We start from the raw sequence: 26,408 nt of genomic DNA on the forward strand, positions 1-26,408 counted from the left end.
CCTCTCCCTCCCAGCAGTTCCGGGACAGGGAATGGGTGTTGCTGTAATTTCATCACATGTCTCTGCCGCTCCTTCCTCCTCAGGGAACATTCTTCACGCTCTTCCCCTGCTCCAGCGTGCCGTCCTCCATGGGCTGTAGGTGGATATCTACTCCACTGTGTACCTTCATGGCTTCAGGGGGACAGTCTTCACCATGGGCTGAAGTGGTATCTCTGCTCCAGCACCTTTACCACCTTGTCCTCTTCTTTCATCACTGACCTTGGTGTCTGCAGAGCTGTTTCTCTCACATATTCTCACTCCTCTCTGCAGTGGCAATTGCTGCTGCACAGTAGCTTTTCCCCTTCTTAACTACATTATCCCTGAGACGCTACCACTGTTACTGATGGGCTCAGGCTTGGCCAGCAGCAGGTCTGTCTTGCAGCCATCTGGCTTTGGCTCTGTTGGACATGGGTGAAGCTTCTCACATAAGCCACCCTTGTATCCCTCCCACTACCAAAACTTTGTAATGCAAACCCAATATATGAATACATGTAAGATCTCAGCTCGCTTTCCTCAATAACAAGCAAGCTAATGGAGATAGCAGATTTAATTTTTAATTATTTCTGCTTATCTCATTTATGTGCCTTACATTGTCATTCTGTTTTTCTCCAACTATGAACAGATGGGGAACTTTCCATACCGGATGAAGAAGGAGCTTTGGAGAATGGGCAGCCTTTGGGCTCCGGGCAAGTTCTGAGCTCCAGCCAGGTATCCCTGCCAGCCCTAGCAGAACTGGAATCAGGTCCAGCACCAGGGGAACCCTGTTCATACGAGGTGCTCCCAACCACAGAGATCATGGATGGGACAGGTAACATCTTGTGTACATTATGATGTAGATAACTGTAAGCTGTTTGTAACAAGCTTTTGACTTCTAACATTTGGTGTCCAGCCCTGAGAAATCCTGAATGAAGACAAAGGTCTTCTGTGGAAAAGGAGTTGACAACATGCAGGTTGTCACTGGATGCTTCATGAGAAATTTTAACTGACTTGGTATGGAAGTAACCTCTACTTCTACACAGTAACTTCGTTGTAAGGCACAGTCCCTGCACTTTCAGTACCTGAACATCTGAGAATAGATTTCTAACTCTCCAGCTATATCTTACCTGTGCCAGAGGGCTGACAGCATTTTTAAACCCTAGGATAAAACATCGTGCACTTTAGCTGCTGTGTGGTGTTGGTGATGTTCACAGCATGCATCCTTCAGTAGCTAACACAGCCCTACCCTAGATGAGGCTGTCTGCATGTCTTCCCTAGCCTGTGTAGAGATACAGCAATGCTATATATCTAGGTTAGTTCCTCTTTCTGCATCACTTAATGCTGAGAGTTGTGGACAAGGTTGAGCAAGGAAAAGTGACTGGTAGAAATGTTCAGCCATGACCTTGCACGAATATGAAATGCAGTAGGCCCCATGAGGTGCTTTTACACTTATAGCATAAGTTTAGAGACCTCCTGTTAACATAAGTGGTCCTGAGCAAGCTGTGGTGACAGACCATCTGAGATATGACATTTTAAGGCTCTTGATTTGCGTTCAAGATGTGTGAATATGTCCCAGAGGTAATGGGAAATTTGGCTGTTGTGTAGATGTGTGTTCCTCTTTTTCTCTTTCTTTTTCTCCTTTTTCTCTTCCTTTCTGTGTTATATGATGTTTGAGTTAAATCTGTTAGTCTTTCTTAACCTGCCTTGCTGCGCTGCTTTTCTTGTCTTACAATGGCTGTATCTGCCACTGCTTTGCTCGTAACGTTGTTGCGTCTGTGATGTGGTTGTGTCCTCCAGTGTCTGAAGAGAGCCCCACATCCAATGAATCCAGCGTCCTTCTGTCCCAAGATCCTACAGCTAAGCCAGTCCTGCTACTTCCCCCCAAAAAATCTGCTGCTTTCCCTGGAGACCATGAGGACACCCCAGTGAAACAGTTGTCCCTCCTCAAACAGCCCCCTGCCCTGCCTCCTAAACCTATTGCCAGGATTGCCAGCCACTTAACTGGTAAGTAGGTGTTCCTGGACCTTCAGCACCCCTGTTTCCCTCACAGGAAAAAACAGTCCTTACAACAAGGTTCTCTATGTCCTGCCTCCTCCTGTAATGCTGTTTGCACGTTGTTGTGTGTACTAGTAATGTATCTTATGTTGTACCTAGGGCAGGGATCATGAAGCATCTTCAGACTATATTTTCATCAAGGTTGCTTCAGGGCCCTTCCCCTTTCAGCTGTAATTTACCTAAGACCAGTGCTACATTTCCTAACCCTTCTCACTCCTATTCATCAAGACTTACCATGAACACAGAAATTGCAGGATGTGCTTTGAGGGGAAAGGAAATATCAGGAAAATGCTATAATATCTTTAAATGCCTTTAATGAGAAAAGTGATGAGAGTTGAGGGGCAAGGGAGAGTTTTGCTTTCTCCCTTTCTTCTTTTGCTCTTTTCTTCTCCCCTTAGCTGCCATCTGGGCAGGTCCTCCTGCACACATCCTGTATCTTTACATATATTTGTGCTTCAGTTGGCTCCTGATCCTTACACAGGCTATTCTGTCCCATGGCTTCTTGCCATTTTGCTCCCTGCTCACACTGCCTACCTAACTGCTCCCTGTTTCCACCCCTGCTCTGGCTACTCCATTCCCACCAGTGATGATAATGGGCAGTTTCAGTTCCCAAAGATGAGGACCCTGGAGTCTCGCAGTGTATGCTGCAGTCTTTTTCTCACTGCATGGCAGCTAGCAACAATAGAAAAGAAAGGCTCATTTTTCATGTTCCAGATGTTTTAAGAAGTGTCCAGGCTCTTTGGGATTCAAATCTTTAAGTACATGCGGAAGGAGAATTGGTGGGTTTCCTCTCTCCAGTCTCATTTAGACCAGTGAAGCAAAGGATGGATGCATCTACACAACCAAAAAAAAAGCTCCGTAAATGCATGCCTGCACATTTTGAACAGTTTATTCATAATTGTATGTGCCACCTGGGAGGTAGCACCTCAAAATCCTTAGTTCAAGATGAGATGTGGTGCATCTCTCTGCTGGAGCAGCTGCTGGTCTTCTCATTGGGCCAGTCTTCTCGTGTTAATGCTGCCCTGATCTTTTGACAGCTGATGTGAGAAGTGCTCACCCCAGTTTAATACATTCTAGATTTTTTTTTTCTTTTTCAGTTAATACCTATTTAATTCAGGTTAAGATATATATCAGGAAAGATCTCGTTAGGAAAGAGCATATTCTGGTTTTCTCTCATATCTCTACGTAGTCTCTTTATGTTTCTGTTTGGATGACCACACATTTTTGTTCTGTATAGTTTTGTTCGTTTTATGTGAAAGCTCTCTACTTTCTCGCTTTCCAAAATCTACACATAATGGTTAACATTTGTCTTATACTACAAGCTGAACGGGCAGTTCTGTAGTCTGCAAAGCCAGGCAGCGGTATCAATGGCTTCAGGTGAGGACAAAACTAGCTTCCTTTGATCTTCCGTAACACTCTGTCCCAATTACAAGAAGCTGCTCAGAAATGAGGCCAACATGGAAGAAATAATGAAAAAGGAATAGCATAAGAAAAAGCTGAGGTACTAAATGTCCTTCATTCATAAGCCTTTCTTTTGTAAGTGAGAGCAGAAGAATCAAAGGATAAGGGCTTCTTTTTCAACTGGAAATTTTGTATGAAGTAGAATCAGGTTCAAGCTATCCACATAAGTCAATTGCTTGATGGTGATGACTTTCCAATGAAAGTGAAACAGAACTGTGATTTCTTATACTTTGGTGGCCTTTAGTGGTCTCTCATCCAGTCCTAAATAAATTCTTGCATGTGCGTATAGACACATTTTCATACATGCCTATACAGAACCCTCACGGGAAAAGAACAGAGGTTTAAGTTTACTCATAAGGCCCTAATTTAACTGACAGTTCCTGGTGGAACTGAAAGCCTCATTTATATATGCCTTATAAATAAATTTTAAACTTTTTCTTAAGGGTCCATTTACTTTGGTGGTCTAAAGGATATCTGTGTTGTTTCAGTGCCTTGTGTTCTCCGCTGGTAATTATTTTAGCCTTGTATTATCTTTGCAAATGAGCAATCAATCCTAATGAAGCACCCTCATCGGTGAGAAGCAGAATTAATGCTATTCTTTTACGAATTACTCCAGAGACATCTTCAGTTTGTGTGAGAAAACAAGTAAAATCTAAATTCTCACATCTAAGATGAAGACTTTTCTGTTCTTTTTGCATACCCATTTTTCTACTGAAGATTTTGTGAGAAGGTTGAAGGACAAATTAAGATACGTTGGGCATGGCAAATACAGAGTGACAGTGGTTTAATGGTCTGGTAGCTCTGCTCAAGAAGACTGTGAGGGGAGATGAGATCTTGGGAATTCAGGTTCACATCTGAGAATGCAGAAGCACCTCAACTTTTGTCTGAAATTATGTACAGATATATATGTATGTGTACATATGTATATTTAGTTGGGATGTGTTTTAAACATATCTCATAAAATATGCTGACCACACTACAGGTGTGGTAAGCAGAAAAAAAAAAAAAAGAAAAGAAAAATATTTTAAATACAAAACTTTAGGAAAGAAAGGCTTCCTGTCAGCCTAACCACCCTCTTACTGTGAACTTATCCCAAAGTTCTTCAATAAAGGCATGAAGGCTGACTTGCAGGTTTTTGCAAAGAGCTCAACACAGGTTTTGGATATGAAAAAGAAACATTCCTTACCTCTGAAAGAATTTGTGAACCATCTCAAACATCTGTCTGCCTGTGCCAAGAAAAAGATTGGCTTTTCCCTTGATAAGAAATGCATGTAAAAGAGCAGGCCTAAAATAAACATGTAAGAGCACATTTAATTTTGGGGAGAATGAAAAGAAAAAAAAATCCCTCTTAAAGGTGATGGGAAGAGAGATTGCTTCTAGTGAATATAAATCACACAACCTTGGCATGCTTTTTCTCAAGGCTGAGGTACTGCGGGGATGAGACAGAGCCGAGAGCAGACTACAGAGCAGCCACTGGGAGTGGTGCCACTGCTGCTGCAGAAGATGCTCCATGCTTTGCCTCACGCTATCTCCCATGCTCTTGATAATGCTGCCTCCACAGAGAACATCCCTATCCCAGCACTGAGTGTGGAAGTGCCCACGCAGCTCTGGAAGACAGGCAACACTAGGAGAAAAACATGATCCGTAACTGTTTTGATAGCACTGTTTCACTGCCCTTTGGCTAGTCAGTTCCTGGTGAGCTTTCTACTGGTTTTTAAATTATTAGACAATGTTCATGAACAGAATTTCTTCCATCACTTTCATTCTCCAGTATCCACATGCAGAACCCAGGCATTTAAGACAACACTTGAAAGCCCCTTTTATTGAAAATGTTGGAGGAACTGAAATAAATCACCTGAAACCAAATTTAATTGGACTGCTGGGGTGGTCTCCAGATTATCATAAAGCCTCTAATGGCCAAAAGTTACAAGAAAACTGGTCATGTCTGATCTGGTAGACAACACACCCCAGTGGTGTAAAGTTCCTTTTGATCTTGATTCATTAAGCTGTTACTCCTCACCAGCACAGATAATGTTTTCTGAAATTAATTACATATTCTCCATTAAAACAGCTGAACTTCCAGTAACCCATAAAGTCCTGTAAAACATCAGAGAACAAAATACGTGCCACTAAGATGGGATCTCAGTAACACCTGAGTGTATTTGAGCCCAAATTTAGCCTAATAGTACAGTAGCGTGTAGCTTTGGTCATATCTGGCCACTCGGCTGTTATGTGTAAGCATTGAAAAACATTTTGCATTCTTTTGCTTTCTTCATTCAAGATCTTGAGGAGAGGCATAGCACATTTTTAGCTCTGAGACTATGCTTTCTAGTTACATCTCTGTAGATGAAGAAATGATTCATAACTAGAGGCCAACATTTAACATGGTAGGAAACGTTACAAGTCCCCAAAAGTTACTTCAGATAATGCAAACAAGCCGAGGATGAGGTTTGATAACATGGATGCCTGTTGTCCTGCTGCATTGACACAACACAGCTGGTTACTAGTTACAGCACTATAAAAATATTTATAACTATAATTTATCCAATAAATTTTCTCTGCAGTATTCATAACGCAGCAGTCAAATGTGTCTCAGAAGGCTCCTCTGTAGTTAAGCCCAAGACATTTTCCACAGGTTTCCTCCTCTGTGATGTTACCTACTGCTGCCTGCTCTGGCAGGCTATATTCATGAAGACAGGTTACATTCATGTGGGGTCAAAGGGCAATTCTCTTTCACTATGTGCTTGAGGGAGAAGCAGCAGAGCAAAAGCAGCTGTCCTTCACCAGCACCCCGAAGTTCTCATGGGAAGTTGGACCCAGATGCAGTTGCTCTCTCTGTGTTTCCTCTGCATGCTGCTACCTGGAGGAGAGTACCTAGCACATGCAGGCATCAGGAAATCTTGTCTTTGAAACCCTCTTCAAGGCTCTGCACAGGAATTCATGCAGAGCTGTACTTTTCAGCCTTTAGGCTAAGCATCTTTTGCTTGTGTTCTCCAAATTCAACTTGAACCTTGGATGCATATGTGGTGCACAAGAACAGCAAAGAATTTCTTTCAAATCTTCCCTGAAGACATGGCTGCATATCTTGCTGTAGTCAGCAGGAGATGCATGGCAAATCTTTGAGAACAGTTTTTAACTTGTCATTATGAATCTGTTCAAAAATTCATTGAAATAAGAAAAGAGACTAAAGAGACTCCAGCTGTTCAGGCACAAGTGATATTCAGAGAGAAGACCTGAAAATGTAAAAGCACTTGTCCAAATTCTACCAGCAAGTATCACCTCATTTCTACCATGGAGCTCACTCAACAGGCCACGCTGGGGTTTGCCTTTTTTTTTTTGGCACACTACTTCACAGAATTAACTATTTGGTTGCAATTTAAACAGTAACTCATTAACTTTATCACAAGTTGTGTATACAACTTGTAGTTGTATGTAGTACAGTAAAGATCACTGTATGAGGTCATACAGATGGGAAGGAACCTCAGCAAGTCTCTGTCTTCCTACTCAAAGCAGTGCCAGCTATGAGATCAGACCAGGTTGCTCAGGGCTTTGTCCAGATGGGTCTTGAAAACCTCAAAGGATGCCAGCTACACAGCCTGCATAGGCAAATCTGTTCAGTTGTTTGGCTCTTCTCATGGGGAGAAATATTTTCCTTATAATCCAGTCTTAAACCTCCTTTGTTTCAGCTTTTGCCCACTGTCTCTCCTCCTCCCACTATATGCTACTGCGAAGCCTGGCTCCACCTTATTGATAACCTCCTCAAAGGTACCGCAGGGCTGCTGTAAGGTTTTACCTCCATAAGCTATCTTTTCTCCAAGCTGAACAAATCCCGGTCCCTCAGCTTTTCCCTATAGCTCAGGTGCTCCTGCTGTCAACCATTGCAGTGAACTTCTGTTCAACTCATTCTGGTCTTTTGGTGTCTTTCCTAAGCTTGACACAACAGTGATCTGGATACAGTTGAAGAAGTGCTGAATAAAAGGGGAATAATTCTTCAGTCTCCTAGCTATGATTCTATTCATACAACCCAGGAGGCTGCTGGCCTCCTTGCTGTAAGGGTATGTCCTGGGTGCAGCTGGAGCTGTTATTTTTCTCCTTCCTAGTAGCTGGTGGCTCCTGTTTGGCATCACAAGGAGTCCAGAAAGAGCGCTTCTGCCACTGGCAGGATAGCAAAACAAAGCCAGCTCTGCCACAAGCCCAGGATTCCCAAGTATGTCCTCTTTCTCCAGTAGCTGTACTGGGACATAATCTGAGGATTTTAGTGAGCTGACCTGATGTCAAAGGTCTGAAGTGCATGAAATATTTTGGCATCCTCTACTATATTGTAAGTAATTTATTGTCATCAGCAGTGGAAAGGTTGATGTGTAACATCTCTTTCGTCAGTTCTGGCATAGTTATTACTTAACCATGCACAGTGCAGAGTGGTCACAATCCTGCTGGGAACCAACATCTTGCAAAATTGCTCATTATTCTCTTGAGCATGAAGAACTTCAACAAAAGAGATTAATCAGCCTTGCACACCTGGCTTCACACAGTTTGCTTTTTTTCTGTCACATGAGTGTTTTGTGCAATGATTTAAGACTCTGGTAGTGTTCCACTGAGAAGACAGTTATTGCAGATTCCTTGTTCATATTTCCTCTGTCCAGCTTCTCATTCATTTACAGATGTCCATGTCTGATGGATATTCCATGCTGGAGACAACAACTTGTTTCCACCCCTGGATCATAAATCACATACATTGTGAAATTAAAGTAAACAGAGGAAAGAACTGTAAAACGCAGTCATCTCACTCTTCCACACAGGCAATGTTGTTCCCTCCTTTACTCCAGATGATGGTAGTGCGTTTTCCAACAGTATGCCTGGAACCCATGGATTTGAGCAGGGCCTCATTTGTTCAGCACATTCACTGATCTGACCACACAGTAAAACTGGCAGGACAAGGTCTTGGTTACTGGTGTCGGTGAAGATATATTGTTACATTTCCAAGCAAATGGTTCGAACTCTCCACCCATTGCAGTCATTCTCCTTTAACGGGCAAGTAGAATTCTCCTGAAGGTGAAGGGCACATAAGTAGATTTAATGCCTCTGGTTCCTTTTCAAGGTTCTGTTTAGGTATTAGGACCATATTCAGTCAGGCTCAAGAACCTGGGTGAGACTCAGTCAGTCTGAATAAAGCCTTACGTTAAAAATAATGGATGAGGCTTTTGGCAGGTGTCCAGTGGAGTGCTGGGGTGTCTGGTCGCAGGCACTGTCGATGAAGATTTTAGTTGAGATGCGGCAGAAAAGGATCTAAAGCCAACAGCCAAACCTGCACTTTGCAAAATGGAAGTGCAGGTCTTAGTGTAGTCTTTGTAATTCACAACCAACTCTGGAAGTGAAATTGCCTGGAGCACAAATGTATAAAAACACTTTGCTACGACAAATCCCATAGGAGCCTTATTCTCAGGGCTGTATGCAATTTACTCTTTACTCATTCTGTTACCTTTTATTGAAGATGTGCATTCTTTTATGCAGGATACAAAGATACACAGATAACATGTTTGTAAAAAAAACTTGGTAAAGCTCGGAGATCTTCCTGCGCTTGAATGGAAAATCCTGGAAGTCTTTTTTTTTCCTATGGTACAGAAGGCAGCCTGCTTTCGAGGAGAGGGCACTGCCCTGTGCTTCTGCAATCCCATGAGTTTGATTTTTGTCTTGGTGGACCGATCAGAAGAATTTTTGCCTTCAAGAGATAACACGTCAAGTGAATGTGATATTACATTGAAAGCGAAAAGACTTGGATTCTATTTTCTATAACCCTGGAGAGCAGCATCTTACAACCAAGTTTTCTTGGGTCAAAAGAAAATGCTGGCCCTTCAGTTACCATGTTACAACAAGGAAAGTGGTCTGAAGTAACAAGAGGCCATACAAACCTTGCCCACAGAGCTGCATTGCAGAGCCAAGTGTCTGCAGTAATACAGGCTGGAAATGGCCTGGACTTCCTCCTAAACACAAACTCACAACTGTGAGTTGCAGTTTAGTGTGCATTGTGACCATTTCCCACACTCATCTTGGTAACTGCAAGCCCTCCCATTATTTTTCCTCCCTTCTGAAAATATTTCACAGTGTGTCTCCAAAAATCTCCATTGTGCAGTTGAGTCTTGGCAGAGAGGTTTACTTGTGGACCTCTCATTGATTTGTCGTGGAAGTCAGCAAAGTCTTTGCCTGGCAGGACAACTATGTGATTCAGTGAACTTGCCTAGAGTTAAAAAAGTTAAAATTCAGTGCATGATTTCAGAGAAAAGTGCCTGCCAAGTTTTCTGTAAAAGAATACATTAATCTAACAATCTTCTGCCCTTTATCATCTTCTCCTCCTGTACCATTTGTTTTCCAAACCACTCCTGTTTAATATTCAGTACTATTACTTTTCTCTCATGCCTGTAATGTAATTTTTAGCACAAGATGTTTTGCACATTGCAAAGCTGTAAGTAACGTGGCTTGTAGTAATTACACTGCAGTGACTGAGAAACATCAGGAATTCCTCAGCTTTTGCTCCAGAACTGATGGCGGTGAGTCATCCTGTAACTTCAGATATGGAATTGCTCCCCCTCTTCTTACATTCCTGTTGCGTGGGATAAATTGCACTTACCTCACATGGCTGTTTTGGAGGATTAGGGCTTTAAAGCATCAAAGTGTGCCGAGCCTTGGTAAGCATTGCTTAATGTGTTTATTAAGGGGCATGCACAGCCCTGGGATGTTTTTCGTGAGACTCAGAAGGGCTGCAAAACAACAGTATTGTTTCTGAAGACCGTACTAAGCACACACTATGCAGAGTTGACTAGCAACATCAGTACCTGCTCGCCCAGGCAGATACTCTGATCTCCGTCTTACTGACATGAAAATTAACACCAGGGCCTCTCTTTCTTCTGTTTTAGATCCTGGCGCTCCTGTGAAACTGCCTTGTATGCCAGTTAAACTGTCACCTCCACTACCTCCAAAGAAAGTCATGATTTGCATGCCTTTAGGGGGGCCAGACCTCTCTCTCTCATCCTATTCCACACAGAAGAGCTCCCAGCAGCCTTTGACCCAGCACCATCACACTGTCCTGCCATCCCAGTTAGCAGCTCACCAGCACCAGCTCCAGTACGGCAGCCACAGCCAGCATCTACCTTCTGGGTCCAGCACGTTGCCCATTCACCCTTCAGGGTGCCGGATGATAGAGGAACTGAACAAAACACTAGCCATGACCATGCAAAGGCTAGAAAGGTAATGGATCAACTTTTTAAATTGCATATTGATGTACAGTGTTTCCTGCTAAACTCAGTATCAATATCACCACTTGAGTTATGTCAATAGTACTTGAAGGAGGCCTCTCTTCTGGGCCCTAAAAACTTCAGGACAGAGTCATTGCTGGAGGAACAAAGACAGGCAAAGAATATTTCCAGGCTTGTTTGACAAGTTTGTGGCAGAAAGGAGAAAAAGACGAAATTCCTGAACCCTGTTGTCCTGTTCAACAAAGTAAGTAATGCAGTCAGTGGAGAAGATTTTAATAAGACATGACTGGCTTGTAGTCTATACTGCAGAGTGCATAACTTCAGAGCTCCCTTTATGTGGAGGATTGCCAAATGAAGGAAAAGAAATGGAAGATTCAGAAAAGAGTGATAAAAAACAAATGTGCCACTCAACCAGGGCATCTGATTAGTATTACCAATTAGCTTGAACCAACCTATGAGGACCTTCTACAAGTCACTCAGAGAGGTTTTAATACAGTATTGTAATTATTTAAATTAATTTAAATTAAATTGTATGCTTGATCTTAAAATTAAGTATTTAACCCATTCCACAGGAGCTACTTTCTTAGCCATTTACATCTGGAAGAAGGTAGTGCATTTGATCAGCCTTACCCACTTTGGGGCTGGTTTTTGTTACTGCCACCTATGAGTGTCTCTGAATGCTGCTCCAAATAGCCTAAGTGAAGCATTTGGTATAAATGCAAGCTGTTCTCATAGACTGCAAGATCCGCAAGCTTTGGAAAATCTGTTTTGTCTTGTAGAGGAAAATTGAGCAAGTCCCAGAATAAGGAAGGTAGTGCAAAAAATTCACATATTCTATTTAGCACCAAGGGCAGCTTTGTAGCCAGCTCAGTCTAGGAGTAGCAGATCAACCTTCTGTTAGACAGAAAGCTAAAGTATTTGGTCTGATAAGCAAAATGACTAATGATTTGCCCCAGTACCTCCTTGTGATAATGTTAACTTCATTATATTGCATAGTTGAAACTAATGTGATTAGAGATGGCAGATTCTCCTTACTGCATGAAAAACAGTCGGGGGAGCAAAGCTATCCCATACTGCCAGTTTATTTTAGTACCAGGATAGTGAGACCTTTGTGGTTACATCAGGAGAGCTAATGTTTCTGCATAGTGGGGGGAATTCTGTGCTGGGGAAAACTGCTAGGGCTACGAGGGAGATTCCTAGTTCTATCAATAAAATGGCTGTAGTTGTAGGACTGGAAAGAACATCCACATTCCTGTGTATGGCAGTGATTACCCACTTACACTTACATTGACAGCAGGGCTGGTCAGGTACATCTGCATCGCTCCAAAGTTTGTTGCATCAAGCACAGAGGGTAGCTGGTGTCTCCCAAAGGTTCCTTTGGGGCTGCACTGCCTTCGCTATCCCCAGCATAGGTTGGATGTCTCGCTATCTAGCTCACGTGCCCAGTGCCCGGTGACATCTCTCAGAGTATGACTTCACTGTGACATCTGTTGCCTCATAGCAATGAATGCTCCAATTTCTAGGAATCCGTCATGCTTATCATGTCTGCAAATACATTTGATTGATTTAAAGGAAGTAATGTTGTTTGAACTACTAATTTGAAGCTGAAGGTATAATGCTTGTTAAAAAATGAATAAGCAAGGATTTGTTTCCCAATATGAAGCAATTGCTAACCTTTGAAAAAGAAAATAAGAAAAGGCTGTAGCACTGATATTTCACATTTAAAGTGAAATAAATCCTAGTTCATGATATTGCAGACAGTTGATTTTTATAGCCTTGTTGTGTTGATTAACTGTTATTTCATGAAATAAAATAGACTGCTTCAGTTATTCTCCTTGACAAAACAAATCAATAACATTTACATTCACAAGAGAGAAAATAGGTGATGACTGTTTCCTCTGCAACAGCAATTGTTATTTTTGTAGTATTCAGAGGTGAAAGGATTTCAGAGTATATACAGGTCTGTGGAGCTGACACTTGCTGTTAAATTCTTAAATTGCCTTTTCAAGCCATATTATGATCTTAGTAAATTTGCTGACTCATCTTGAAGATTTCTGCAGATTTATAAAATACATGTATTTAACTTTTGAGAGGATTATTTGCACCAAAGGTCTCTGTTTTCTAGTATTTTTGAAAGTAGTTCTTTTCCCTTAGTTTTGTAAAATCTGGGTTAAACCCAGCAGAAATCATACTGCAGTATTTGTTATTCAGCCACTTCAGCCAGCTATTTCTGCCCAGAAGTCTTGAGGGCCTGTTAAAAATGCAAGGATCCTATATTTGCTTTCTGAAATTTAAAATTTGGTAATGTGCTCACATCTGTTGCATAGGATATGCAGTGGCATCCTGAGCTTTACTGTTCCTTCCAAGATAACAATGTACTGGGTCACTGCTGTTGGGCCAATAACCTTGATGAGATAAAAGAGCCTGACAAGTCTCTGAGGCACCTTCTGGGGAATGCTGTTCATTGGCAGCATTTATTTTTGCTGATCTCAGTCTTTATCTCAAAAGAACCTTACAACTTCATAGAATAATTGCCATGATGCTGCAGTAATAACACTGCCAAGTCTGTTAATTTGGGGGATTATTTAGAATAGTATTTTGTTTTTAATAGGGGAGGACCATGTAGGCAAGTGCAGCTCAGATTTCTGCTCTAAAGTTTTTCTGTGTATTCCTTCAGGATTTTTTTTTTCCTTCCCTTTGTCTAGTTTTTTTGGTCCTCGTGCGGTGAAGCTCCTCGAGTCTGTTAAACTGCACTGATATTCACTGAATCCATAGCCAGTTAGTATCAATGCTGCATTTTGCCCGGTAAAGATTTCTTTACCGGGCAAAAGTAAAGACCTCACAACTTATTTCAGTAAAGACCTCACAACTCTTCTCTCTGCCAGAACTGTGAGTGTGAATAGGAACAAAGAATGAAAGACGTGCCCTTTCTCTAGCAATCTGGATTTTTGCTTTCACAGATGAGGTCGCTGGAATTCAGATAGTCTGACAACATCTGAAGACTGATAGTTGATACTAGTGCTTTGCCAGCTGATGTTAGAAGCTTGCCATAGAAAAAATAAGCTGTCCCTCTGTACTGGCTTAGAAGCCACAAGTTATTCCAGTGTCTTTGACCTTGAGAAAGCTACCGAGCTTCTCTGCCTGTATTTGCCCCTCTGCAGGAGCGGTTTTATGTTAGTGCCTCACCTAGATCCTAGATCTTGCACATACTAATGTTAATGTCTTAAGGTACATTAAAAGCATGTAATGTCAATTCAAGTTCCAGTTGTTCTGATGACTTAAAATGGCAGTTAATTACTGGAAATTTTTTATTCAGTTTTATTTCAGACATTATAGAGCATTAAGTTCATATACACACTTTATGCATTGATTTAAAATCTTTTCTGTTACTCGTAACATCTATTCATAACCTATTCTCAGAAGTGCAGTCTGTCCCTTGTTATAAGTATGGCTATTATGACATGTCATTTGTGCTGTCAGTTTGCCTCTATTTCCCTGATAAATTACCAGCGTTATGACAGATTAAGTGAAAACACAGAAGAGTATCATTTCCATGTAAACTTTTTTCTGCAGCCTCTGTTGCCAGTTTGTGCCCTACTGCAAACAACTTTCCCCTTCATCCCAAAGCATGTGTGCCAAGCATAAGTAAAACTCTAGATTCAGGCATCACTTTTTACTATTTCAGAATGCATCTTAACAGTTGGTGAAAATCTGGTAAACTCTGCCACCAAAATCTTCAGGTTTCATCCTCCTGACTGAAATGAATTTGAGAAGAAAGACCATGCCCAAAAAGCCCTGCATCACAAACAGCAGGAAAAGAGGCTTTAGAAACCTTCTTGTGCCCCTGGAATGTGTCTTTAATCTTGACTGAGGGAGATAGCTTCTGCATCTGAAATAGTCTTTTTTTCTGCCTTGCCTATGTAGTTCTCTGTCTGGTAAGGCGACAATTAATTTCAATTCCTCTCTGGGCTCTTATACACTAGCAGCTGAATCAAGGCCTCCATTTGTTCAACATATGTACAAAGAGCTGTTAAGTGGCAATATCTCACTCTTTGTGAGAATGGCATCTGTGGCAGAGCATGAAAAATCGCTGTGTCCAAAAAGATAGTGTGTAAGACCAGTTCCTCTGGGACACGCAGCTCTGCTTCAGGCTGTAGATTTATGAAATTAAATGCACAAGACATTCCTGCCAGTGTCTTGTAAATCTTATAAAACATATTTGAGTCAGAAAACATTTCTCTTCCATAAAACTTGTCAACAGAATTGCTTTTTCTCTAAACTTTATCATTGCCTAAGGATAGAAACACTTAATATTTATAGCTCTGCCTTCTCTGTCTCTCACACATATGCCCGTATTGTAGAAACGTATATACAATGGTTTGAAATTTTTTCAGCTCGTTTTGTTTTTTAACTGATAAGTTCAGAAGAGTGTACTGTGGATCTGAAAACATGCTGATAAAAATGTAACTCTATTCTGAAGTCAAAGAGCCTGGGATGACAGATGAAAAGTGTGCTTTATTTTCCTGCTGGATTTTACAGGAGGGATTTCACTTTTTGATTTTGTCTGTATCATGAGTCACTCATATGCTTAAATTCTGATTTTTCATGAAAATATTTTCTCACTAGAATCACTGTAAGCCATAGTGGTGTAACTCTTGCTGTATTGGTCACATAAAGATGATGCAACGGTAATTGCCAAGTGCTTGTACTAGTCAGCTATGAATTGTTGAAATCTGTTGATACATTTATCTTATAAGTACTTGCTTAGCTGTAGCTTTGTCCTCTAATTTTGTTGCAAAAGATTAAGCTAATTTAAAATGGACAGTTTGAAACAATACTGTGGTTTTTGGTGAACAATGTTAAAAAATTTCTGGTGTAGACCACCTGACCATGTGGGGTTTTTGCTAACGACCCAGAGGAATTTATATACAATGGGCATATTCAGTGACCTTGATTTGACTTTCTTAAGAATACTGCAGTACTGCATGTATTTCATAAGTGCTTTGCTTAGACAGCTGACTTAGTCAAAAAGCTGTGGAAAAGGCTGATTTTAATCAAGAAGAACACAAAACATGAAGCAAAATGAGGGGCTTAAAATAGAAAGTAGTATTATCAAGAAAGTGAATGATTCAGAAAAATTACAATGAGAAGCTGCCTATTTCTAGATCAGGAGTTCAAATAAAGCTCCTCTATGGTAATTTGTAAATCTTGTTGCCATCTTGTACCTGCTCAGTAACCTAAACTGATGAACCACTTTGATATCTGCTACCCTATGTGCACATCTGTAAGGATGCACTGTAACCTACATATATCCTTCACAGGACAGGGAAGCACCAAAGGGTCCTGGATGCTGAACTACTTTTTGCTCCTTTCATTTGTACTCCCAGGAGGGACTTAGTGAACTTGTATTTATTTACTTTGTGTATGTGTTGTTTTAAAATTAACCGAATGATCCAGTGGTTGTGTTCATCATTGGAAATTTGTTGTTTGGGGTTTTCTTCCCAGTATTTTGGAATTTGTTGTTGTTTTAGCAATGTTAACAGAATTTCACAGCATTTTAGTTTCTCTTGGAAGTTTAATTCCAGGCTTCTGAATTTCCTACCTTTCCTCTTAAAAAGAGTTACACAAAAAGTAGGCTATAGAGAAAACAGATTTAAAAATTTAACTTCATAGAACTCTTAAAGCATATCAATAAATTAAACACTGGCTGAAAGTTTTTAGTAGTGCATTTATGTTTCATTAGGAGAATTCAGCTGATGAATTTTAAAACTATTCCTGTGATAAAATTTTTTGGGTTAAACTCACTGAAGTCTAATACAAAATTTCACTAGGCAGTTCTTCATGAATCTCTCTTGCTTTGTCGTACAAAACGTGGACTCTCACTAAGAAAATAAAGTTTCTCCCTTCAAGGCATCCAGTAAAGGTATGCATATTGTTGGTTAGTTTGCGATAGTAAATGTTGCAATTAACAAAATTATTTCTTTGAAGTGGTTTCTGCTGACTCACAAATAAACCTGAGCAGCCATGATTTTTGCCTGCCAGTCTTTCATTCTCATTTCACATTGGAAAAGCAACACGAGGTATTAGATAAAATTGGGTTAGGAAACCTGATGCTGTTCCTGACTTTTCCTTTTGTTTGACTTTGGTCTTTGCTTCCTCATGTTCCTGTTTCCCTGCTTGTATTGATATGTTCCTTTGTAAAGGCTTTGAAATCGACACAAGAGCTAGATAATAGCAGTACCTACCACAGCTCTCAACCTGCAGGAAATGATCAATCACACTCTATGTGACGAAAGAAATATGATGCTAGCTCCAATCCAGATTGATCTCCAGCACCGACTGGAGTGAAGAGCCAGGGCAGGAGAATGGATATTGTCACTGCACCCCCCACAACACACAGCATATAACTGCTGTTAGCAAACAAATCTGCCAGGTTTACCTTTCTTCCTTGTCGTTTTCACCAGCTCTCAGAGCCCCCTTTCTTCAGGCCCAGTTTCACATGCTTAGTCCCCTGTACTTCAGAGAGTTGTGCCCTTGCCTTCCTCTTAAGTCAATCAACATCTACTTGCCTAAGGAGTGGTTTTCCTCTGCCTTTCTACATTCCTCCTCTACAATCCATCTTTCCCTCCTCCCACTCTCCTACTCCACCTTTTGCAATCACATGAAATATTTTCTCCCTACTGCCTGCATGCCAGTGGAGAGGTCACACAGACACCAAGCTGAAGAAAGGCTTATCACTCTGAATAGCTGGTGCAATTCTCACTAAGCCCCAAGACTGTATTTGCCATGGATCTTTAGTTCTCAGTCCCGGCTGCCAGTATTTATGCCTGTGTGCTGTCATACCTCTCCCTAGCAAGTGTTGTGCCTTAATTCTAATGTGTACTCAGTTTAAATCCATTAGATGTCTTGATGGTCATGAAGATCTTTCTGTCGTCATTTCTTCTCAGAAAGGAATGAAAGACCACTGTTTCCCTACTAAATACAGTAAGAGAAGCAGCTCAGTCTTTCATGGAGCTGTTTCCTTATTTATTTGCTTTTCTTTCCCAACAGCTCTGGTTTACACACAGGTGACAGTGTTACAAAAACAGGACCTACGGGCCTTCCAGACATGAGACAAGTGCCAACTGTTGTGATCGAATGCGATGACAATAAAGAAAATGTGCCTCATGAAACTGACTATGAAGATTCTTCCTGCCTCTACCCAGGAAGACAGGAAGAGGAAGAAGATGAAGAGGAGGATAACTCATTATTTACAAGTAAGACTTACTCTGTTTTTCCTTTCTCATTTATTTAAGTTTTAGACTGAACTCTCAATACACAAGAGAAACACAAGGCCTTTGAATTTTCTTTCTTGACAGTGGCTTTTGCATCTCTCAGGGCTCAACTACATGGTGATACTTGGTAAATTAATCCAAAATAGCAAGTAGTATGAATTTATAGTGATTTCCTTAATCTACATGAATCCCTGCTGGGTAGCTCTCAGACAGAATCCAAATGACTTATATTAATTCACTTCCTAATTGACTTGGAGTCACTTTCCTGAGTGTCAGTGGTGTACAGAAGCCCTGCCTTTGGCTTAAATCAAGATCAGCTCAGTAGAGTTACTTCAGGAGGGGGAAATAATTACCACTAATAGAGAATCATAGCTTTTGCAATTAGTACATATTAAATAATGTCAGAATTGTAAGTTTGCACATACTTTGAAAGGGCCACAATCAGAGAACTGGGCTCAGATCAGAACTGAGTAACTGATAGACATATTGCAGTTTCAGTCTGGAGAGGGGCTTGTGGCCCCTTCCTGACCTTTCTGAGAAAAACCCATCTCTTGTCTTGGTGTGGCATCACAGGACTCTCCTGTGAAGACAAGATACAGTACTCTTATCCTGGAAGTGAAATTAAGCAGTCTTTGCTCTTAAATTAAGAAACAGAGCAGAACTGCACTATCTTGCAGTCTCCTGCCCAAAGCCCAAAACCTCTCGTGGATTTGTGTATCTCTGCTTGTGTGTCTTCCCTGCTTATACTGCCTAGGAAATCAAGGTTGAGCCATGAACGGCCACTGATTTTCACAGTGTCTTTGCCACTGTTACTGCCTGAGAAGCAGTGTCAGTTAACATACATTTACATCTGTGCTGTTTCTGATTGACTTCTAATTTCTTCTAGTGCTAGCCTTGGTGTTACACTGCAAGAGAGAAACACCTCTCTCTTTCTACATGCTGTAGCTCTGCTGCCTGCCTAGATTCTGAGGTTGAATTATTCATTTCATTACGTGGTTCAGAAACACTGTTCTAGAAAAGGCTACAGATGCTCCTAGCAATTCTGAACCAAGCACTTCTCCACTCCCCTCTATGGAACATTATTTTAATTTCTTTTTTTTGTATACCTGCCAAATTCAGCTTTTCTTTATTATGGTATGAATTGAGGTTAACAGAGCACCTGAAGTTACTTGACGCCTGTTTTCCCACTGTCCATCCTAGAGTAAATGAGAGCCCACTATCAGAAGATGGCTAGTGCTTCTTTGCCTGCTGTATGCTGTAATGAAATGATGAAACCTCCTTTGGCAGAGCCTCTTCTCTCTTCCACAGGCTCCCTGGCAAGGAAGATCTGCAGGCAGGACTCTTTAGCAATCAAACTAAGCAACAGGCCTTCCAAGCGAGAGCTGGAGGAAAAGAACATCCTCCCCATGCAGACTGATGAAGAGAGGCTTGAACTTAGGCAGCAGATTGGGACAAAGTTAACAAGGTAGGAGACAAACATTTTTTCTAACTCTTGCTCTTGGAAATACATGGTGGGATGCAGTTTTTATCCCTAGTCTGTAAATATTTGAGATCTGTTTGTTCAGAGCTCATCAAAAGGAAAAGCCATGGGTGGAAGAGGAAAGACATTATTTCTGCTCCAGTATAACTTCCCATACAATGCCCCATTTCATTTTCCTGGCATATTCTATGGGATCTTTGGTTGCATTAAATATCAGTGTGTACTGTGTGGATTTGGTTGTTTTCAGTGCACCATTTGGAAATGTTCCGCTTTGATAACATTTTGGAGTTTAGCTGCAGGTGCTATTTGATAAGCTATTAGTTTGGCCAAAGGGCAGGGGTGTAACTTTCTCTTCCTACTGCATCTCTCATGAGTAGCTGAGTCTTTTTGTGACCCAAAATAGTTAATGTCCTTTAGTACCTGCTTTTATTGTGTCAGGTTGAACAGCTTTACCCTATCTAGACTCTGTTCTTCGTAATAGTGTTACTCAGCAGCTGTTCTGGTTTTCTGTATTGCATATAAAAGGGTATAGAGGGATAGCCATTAAATGTGGAAGATTTCTGTCAAGAATAATTAAGCTGAGGTCAGGTAGAAATCTCTGAGAACCTTCTATGCTCCAACCATGATTTCTGTAAATATATTTAATAATTTTATGTTATCAACTTGATGGTATGTAGAACTGGTGAATGCTGCTAGTTTCAGTCCAGTGTGACTCTGACAAAGCCACAAATAGAAGACCAACCAGTTTATGGTCTTGTCTGTCACCTCTTTGGAATAAACTGACCGCATCTTTCTAGTCTGTCTGTAAAAGTCTTTGGGCTGGATCATGCTTAGCCTACCCCAAAACCTTCAGCACTCTTGTTGAAGGGCCTCAGCAGTGACTCCCAAAGTATGCAAGATGGTGCCACACTTTGCTGGTACTGTGATTTTTCAGGCCAGTCTTTATTCAATCTAATACCTTGTTAGCCTGCAGCTGCACATGGATCTCTTGGTCCTGAAGAGCAGCAAATGATAGCAGGGTCCTGTTGTTTGATTAGTTTTGAACCCTTTTGAAGCATGTGAAGAGTTGAAACTTTTGTCTCTTAATGTATCCTACTATGCACTGCTTGACCTTGAAATGACATTGGACAGGATTTCCATTGTGTTGCCCATTTGCCTAAATTGCTTAGGTCTCACAGGAATTTTACAGCTCTGTCTGATGAAGGTGAATAGTGTCACCTGAAGACATTGATTCTGCACAGCTCACTGTGCCCCAGGTGTTTTTTATGATAAATGTTTTATATCTCACCTCTCCAAAACCTGCTTCTCCCCCATTAAAGAATGTTTCTTCAGCATATCTCTTTTTAACAGGGAAACTAATTTTGGCAATACCCAGAATCCTTCCTGTGTAAGCCACATATTCTTACAGTGTCATTCTTTGTTCCTGCAATTGCATCTCTGCTCATTCAGTCTGAGTTATAATGCTTGATCGTGTCTTCTAATATGGTTAGGATTGAGGGGCAATCACAAATACTTCAAATAATTAAACCTGTGTATGTACAAGATCAAAAAAATAGTTGAGCCACTGCTATTTCATTCCCAGTTTATACCAGTGTAACATTACTGAAATGGACAGATTTTCATAAGCCTTATCTGGAATAATATAGTTACCAGTCTGACCTTTTAATTACTAGTATTTACAACTTAATATCTCATCCTTTTGAGTGGTTAAAACCAATCAAGAAGTATTAACAGCAAATAATTTTCCTCATCTCTAATATGCAAAAAGCCACAGACTTAAGCAGGAAAAAGGAAGGTACCTGTCTTACCAGTGCTTTGTATCAAAATGTGATGTATCCACGTGCACAGACCGATGAATATTGGATTGAAGTAGAGAGAATATTTCAGTTTGGACAGTATTTCTTTATTCTCTAGACTTCATTACTGAATCAATCCATCCTTTGCTCAGTAATTGTCACACAGTGATGCAGATGCCAAGCAAAATTAAAGTTGTGAAGCATTTATAGTCCTTAGAGAAGATGCTAGATGGGGACTATAATTGCAGCTGGCAGTTTTGGATTTCAGAGGGATTTGTAATGTCCCACCAATGGTCCTCTATGGTTTAAAATAGCCAGCCAATGAAATCACATATGCTACTTACAGAAGTAAAAAATGTGGTATAAAAACTTCAGCAAATAATGATTGTCTGTAATGGATCCATTAATTTTCACCGAGGGGCTGATTAGGATACTTCAGTATTTATGCATAATCCTCACAGTATCTAGTTTGGGAGAGCTCATTGGCTGCCACATTTGGCAGATCAGAATTTATTACTATAAAGAGAACATAATTTTTAAAGATGGTTATAGCCAGGCATATTGAGAGATTGATCATTGACATATTGCAACAGACCAAAATCATCCCAGGTGTAATTCCTCCGGCTTTATTAGAGTTGCACCAGGAATCAATTTGTCTCCGAACTGTTTGTTCAGATCCTATTCAAATGCCGCTTGGAAGCTCTGAACCTCCAGTTAGTCCCAGAAAATTGTTATGACTTTATTATTGTATCCACCAACTGGTAGAGAGACTCTAGAGCAGACTTCACCATGTTTCCCATACTGAGAGACTAGTGCTTGACTTACACCAAACCAGTTGAAAGTGTGAGGCTGCAGAAACTATATCCTATAGCAAGATCTGGCCTGCTATACACATGAATATTGGCTCAGTTGTGAGACAAATTACAGCCTTTGCGCCTATCACAGAAACACTTCACATGAATGTAATTCTTCTGTGGTGAGTATCCTGTATCATGGCTCAGCACATGTACATCCAAGCAAAATGGAACTTTTTGCCCAAGATGGCAGCATACATCCTAGCAATGACAAGAGATCCCACATCACATGAATACCAGCCATATGAATAGGCCCCTGCACCATAGCCTTTTTCTGGGCAGTCTTTACACAGCAATTAACAGCAACTAACTAGAAGACCTCCTCCTCTAACCAAACCAGAACGGACTACTCAAAAATACAATACCTACAACCAAGGGGCAAAAATAGAGTTAAAATGCAGAACTTACAGCTCATAACTACATGTGACTTGAGGATGGGAAATGGATGCTGGAGGCTATGTTCTTGGCTGCTAAAAACCCTTACAACTCCATTAACTTCTACTCTGAAATGCAGACCTGTGCTAAGTAAATCTTTAAATGGGTATGGTTTTCTTGCTTTGTTTTTTCTGCCTGCTCAGCTTTTCCCATTCTCCTCCTCCATTTTATCCCTCTGGTGCCTGCATAGCTTCAGAGCTGCTCACGAAATGCATGTAAACAGGAAAAGCCAGAACACTGAAAGTTAACCAGCCGAGGGAAAAGACAGACTTTTGCCTTCTGCCTCTCTCTCTGGATGTGTTGGACCTGCTGGGAAGCAATGGTCCCCTGCTTATTCAGGCCAGAGCCAGGGACCAGGAGGACCTGGATATAGCTTTCAGTGGCTGTCAGGGTGAGAGGAGTGTGGCATATCTAGGCTATGATTGTGAAGCAAGGACTTAGGCTCTGGATCTGAGCTTGGAGGTTCTCCTAGGGGCAGTGTCACAAGCCCCTGGTGAGGAAGAAGAGGACCAGTACTGATGGGTGATGCACAGCAGAGCTGCCTGTCTCCCAAAGACTGCAAGACCATCTCGTGGTACTGAAACAGGTGCTTCAGTGCTGGTCCTTGCACTCCTGTTTCACCAAGGAATCATAATGGTGGTCATGAGAGATCACACGGACTTCCTTAATCAGTATGTTACTTATTCTAGTAAGTACTAGAGCCCTTTAGAGAAAATCTATCTATGTATTTCTGTGTGGCTATACACTACAGTCCTTTGATGAGGACTTTGCACTCCTTTCAGCCAGGAACACCTGGCTTCTTTGAGTGACTTTCACAAAGTCTTTCCCATGCCTTGAGACAACATATCTTTAGACTATTGGCTGATCTGCCACGCATCCTACTAGAGAGGCTTTCTAAAGCACTCAAGTCTTTCTTGAGTCTCTTATACCCCCAAGGCTAGTGAAGGTGCTCATTAGTAGTTAGATACAGGAGTATTAAAGCTGAGATTTGGGTCCACTGCCTCTCAAAAATGCATGGCAGTGTCCTTTTCTGTTTTCCCTGGATTGTTTCCATCCTGTCTTTTTCCACCTGCTGGAATAGGATGAGCTAATCATGCAAAATATCATCACATTGATAATAATTGGTGTTAAGGGAACTTCATGATGTTCACAGTTTTATTACTGGTCAGCATGATGTCTCTTTCATCAGCACACTCCTACCCACCTTAGGGCAGAGGGCAGGTGAGGCAGGGGAGATACACAAAGGCTGTCCACAGGTGAGCAGTGCAGGTCAAGGGACTGCTACCCATCACTGACAGGTGCCACAGGCAGCTCATTAAGGTTTTGCAGCCCTCTAAGATTTAGTGCTGTGCAGCTGCCAAAAGCTGTCAGTTGTAGGAGTCACATTTAACCCAAGACCATGCCTAGTATGAAAGTAGAGAGAGATGAGATGGGGGAGCAGCCCTCTGCACATTAAATAATTACATAGAAAATAATTCAATTAGTAACAAACGAGAAAGTAACTTCTTGCCGTGTCCACACACTACCTTTTGCCTTTCATGTGTATGACTGATGGACAACCCAGCGTTCAACTGAATCTTTGAGTATGTCACTGGGTATGCTCTGCTGTCTTTAAAGCAGTGAATCAACGGCAGGCTCCCCTTTCAGATATACAGTAGTGCTCTGCTTTTTGTTTTTATAGCCCTAGATTTATTCACTACAGTTCCTTATGGGATGCTGTCATTACAGCAGCAAGTGGAAAAATCTTGATCTGAAGCAATATAAATAGTGGATTGCAAGTATCATGAGGCAAAGGATAGGAAGTATGAAAGTAGATCACAGAGACACTGTGTGCGTATGGCTGTAAATTTGTACACTTGAAATGTGGACATGCACACCTGTTAGATATGTTTATAGTCCCATTGATGCTTTGGAAATAGTACTGAGTACCGAAAATTGTACACTTGAAATATGGACATACACACCTCTTAGATATGTTTATAGTCCCATTGATGCTTTGGAAATAGTACCGAGATGTCTGTGACTGAGAAATGTAGCATGAAAAGTCATAAATCTTTGTTAGCGAGTGGCAGGTTTGACAGATGGTGGTCACCTACTACCTCAATCAGAAAGATAATCTACTCTATGCATTCACTGATCCATGTTATGTCTTCCGTGGCTGTACTGAATTATACTGCCTAGAAACAGAAATCCAGTGATAAAATGAACGTGGTGAATTCCCACAGGTATACAAAATTATCATTGATTTTTAAAATGTCATGAGGCTGCTGTGAGGTTTTTGGACCTCTTCACAACAGGTGCCAGTTGTCTGTATGTCCCCCTGCTTGAGGGAGAATACTTGGGAGAAAGGGCAATAGAGTGTGTTTGTAAACAGAAAAAAAGACATGAACCAGAAACAAGAATAGAAAAATTGGGTAATTAGGGAAAAGGATTGTGTCTTCAACATCAGTGTGAAGGTAATGGAGATATTGCCAGTGCTGAGGAAAGGTCAGTCTGCAAGGCTTGCACAGTTGTTAAAATGCACAGCAGTTCCTTCAGAGGCCTGAGGAGACTGAATAGTCTGAAGTGACCGTGTTTATTTACTTAAGCGTTAGGCTATGAGGAGATTCAGCTTTGTGAAATGGTTAATTATTTACACAGCCTTGCCATCCTGTTGAGGAGAGGGTTTATTCAGCCAGAGGATGGCGGCAAGATGGCCCTTGTTGAGCAGGAAGCCCTGTGGTTGAGAGCATTTTGTGTTCTGCATCTCAGGGTCATTTAGGGATAAAAGAATGGGCAGACAGCAGGATTAGTCTTTATTCACAAACTTCATTTTGTTGGGTAACGTGAAATAATTTCCTCCTAATTACCTCTGACGTCTGCAATTCTCGCACTTATTGTTAGTTTCTACTAATGAGAGAAAAGCAAGTGCCTAAAGCAAGAGCTCATCCCCAATGGCAGCACTCGTGTGTATGTGTGTGTGTGTGTGTGTGTGTGTGTGTGTGTGTAGCTTGCCTCTTTGCATGGCGGGTGCTGGGGATAAATCACACAGAAAATAGGATTATGGTAAACAAGCTCATCTAAATCCTGGATTAGAAGGGGCGATGCGACAGCACTGGATGCATGAATGGGGGTGACCAAAAAAAAGCTGTAGAGGTCTGAGCCTGGCTTTTAGCCACAGTGGTAGCTAGGGAAAACATGGTTTTGTTTATTTCCCTTTAGTTTAGCTCTGTGAGGAAGCTGTACATTTGTGGAAACCCCAAGGGAGCTGTCTAAATTGTCCTTAGCATTAGGAGGAAGACAGCAAAAGCAGGTGATTATCTATGGGTGACAAGCTGAAACAGTTATCATTATGCATCTGGGCTCAACCACCAGTAATAAATACTCTGATGGGGTATGGATGGAAGATGGGCTCTCAAGGCCCTTGTCAGCCCTCTTTTCTGTGATTGATGTCCTGGTGAGCTCTGTTACACTGAAAAGAAAGGTGGTTAAAATGCTCTGGGAAGGCTGCATCTACTAAGGCTTTCCAACCTCAGGCAAGCAACTGAAAGAAACACTTGTTTGTATATATATACTTAAGATATGTCGGGGGTCTCCAAATGTACATATGGGCCTATGCTCTTTGGAAAATTCTGTTAGTTAACAAACTTGCAATGACAGCAAAAGTTTGTGTGCTTTTGAAAAACCACCCAGATACCAGGATTTCTTTTGACATCTGTATTTCAGTAGAAAGTAGGACAAGAATCCTCTTCTCTGAGCACAGTTTGAACTTGTCTCTTTATATTAGGAATTTTTATAGCTAACATCAT

General features: G+C 41.2%; 1 protein-coding gene across 9 annotated transcripts in view; it reads left to right on the plus strand.

The window, feature by feature from the left end:
• Nucleotides 1-26,408, plus strand: part of PHACTR1 (phosphatase and actin regulator 1) — a 315,221-nt gene that overhangs the window by 248,885 nt on the left and 39,928 nt on the right. For 8 of the 9 annotated variants that reach the window (XM_061449475.1, XM_061449478.1, XM_061449477.1 and 5 more), the window contains 5 exons: nucleotides 662-847; nucleotides 1,813-2,019; nucleotides 10,443-10,773; nucleotides 17,832-18,037; nucleotides 19,364-19,520. In XM_061449475.1, coding sequence (XP_061305459.1) covers nucleotides 662-847; nucleotides 1,813-2,019; nucleotides 10,443-10,773; nucleotides 17,832-18,037; nucleotides 19,364-19,520 — 1,087 coding nt within the window. The remainder of the gene's footprint in view (nucleotides 1-661; nucleotides 848-1,812; nucleotides 2,020-10,442; nucleotides 10,774-17,831; nucleotides 18,038-19,363; nucleotides 19,521-26,408) is intronic. The other variant, XM_061449480.1, reaches the window with a different exon arrangement.

The sequence above is a fragment of the Pezoporus flaviventris genome, unplaced genomic scaffold (assembly GCF_033815535.1).
Source record: "Pezoporus flaviventris isolate CSIRO_AGI_PZ_B2104156 unplaced genomic scaffold, CSIRO_AGI_Pfla_v1 ptg000007l, whole genome shotgun sequence".
In the NCBI taxonomy this organism is placed as follows: Eukaryota; Metazoa; Chordata; class Aves; order Psittaciformes; family Psittacidae; genus Pezoporus; species Pezoporus flaviventris.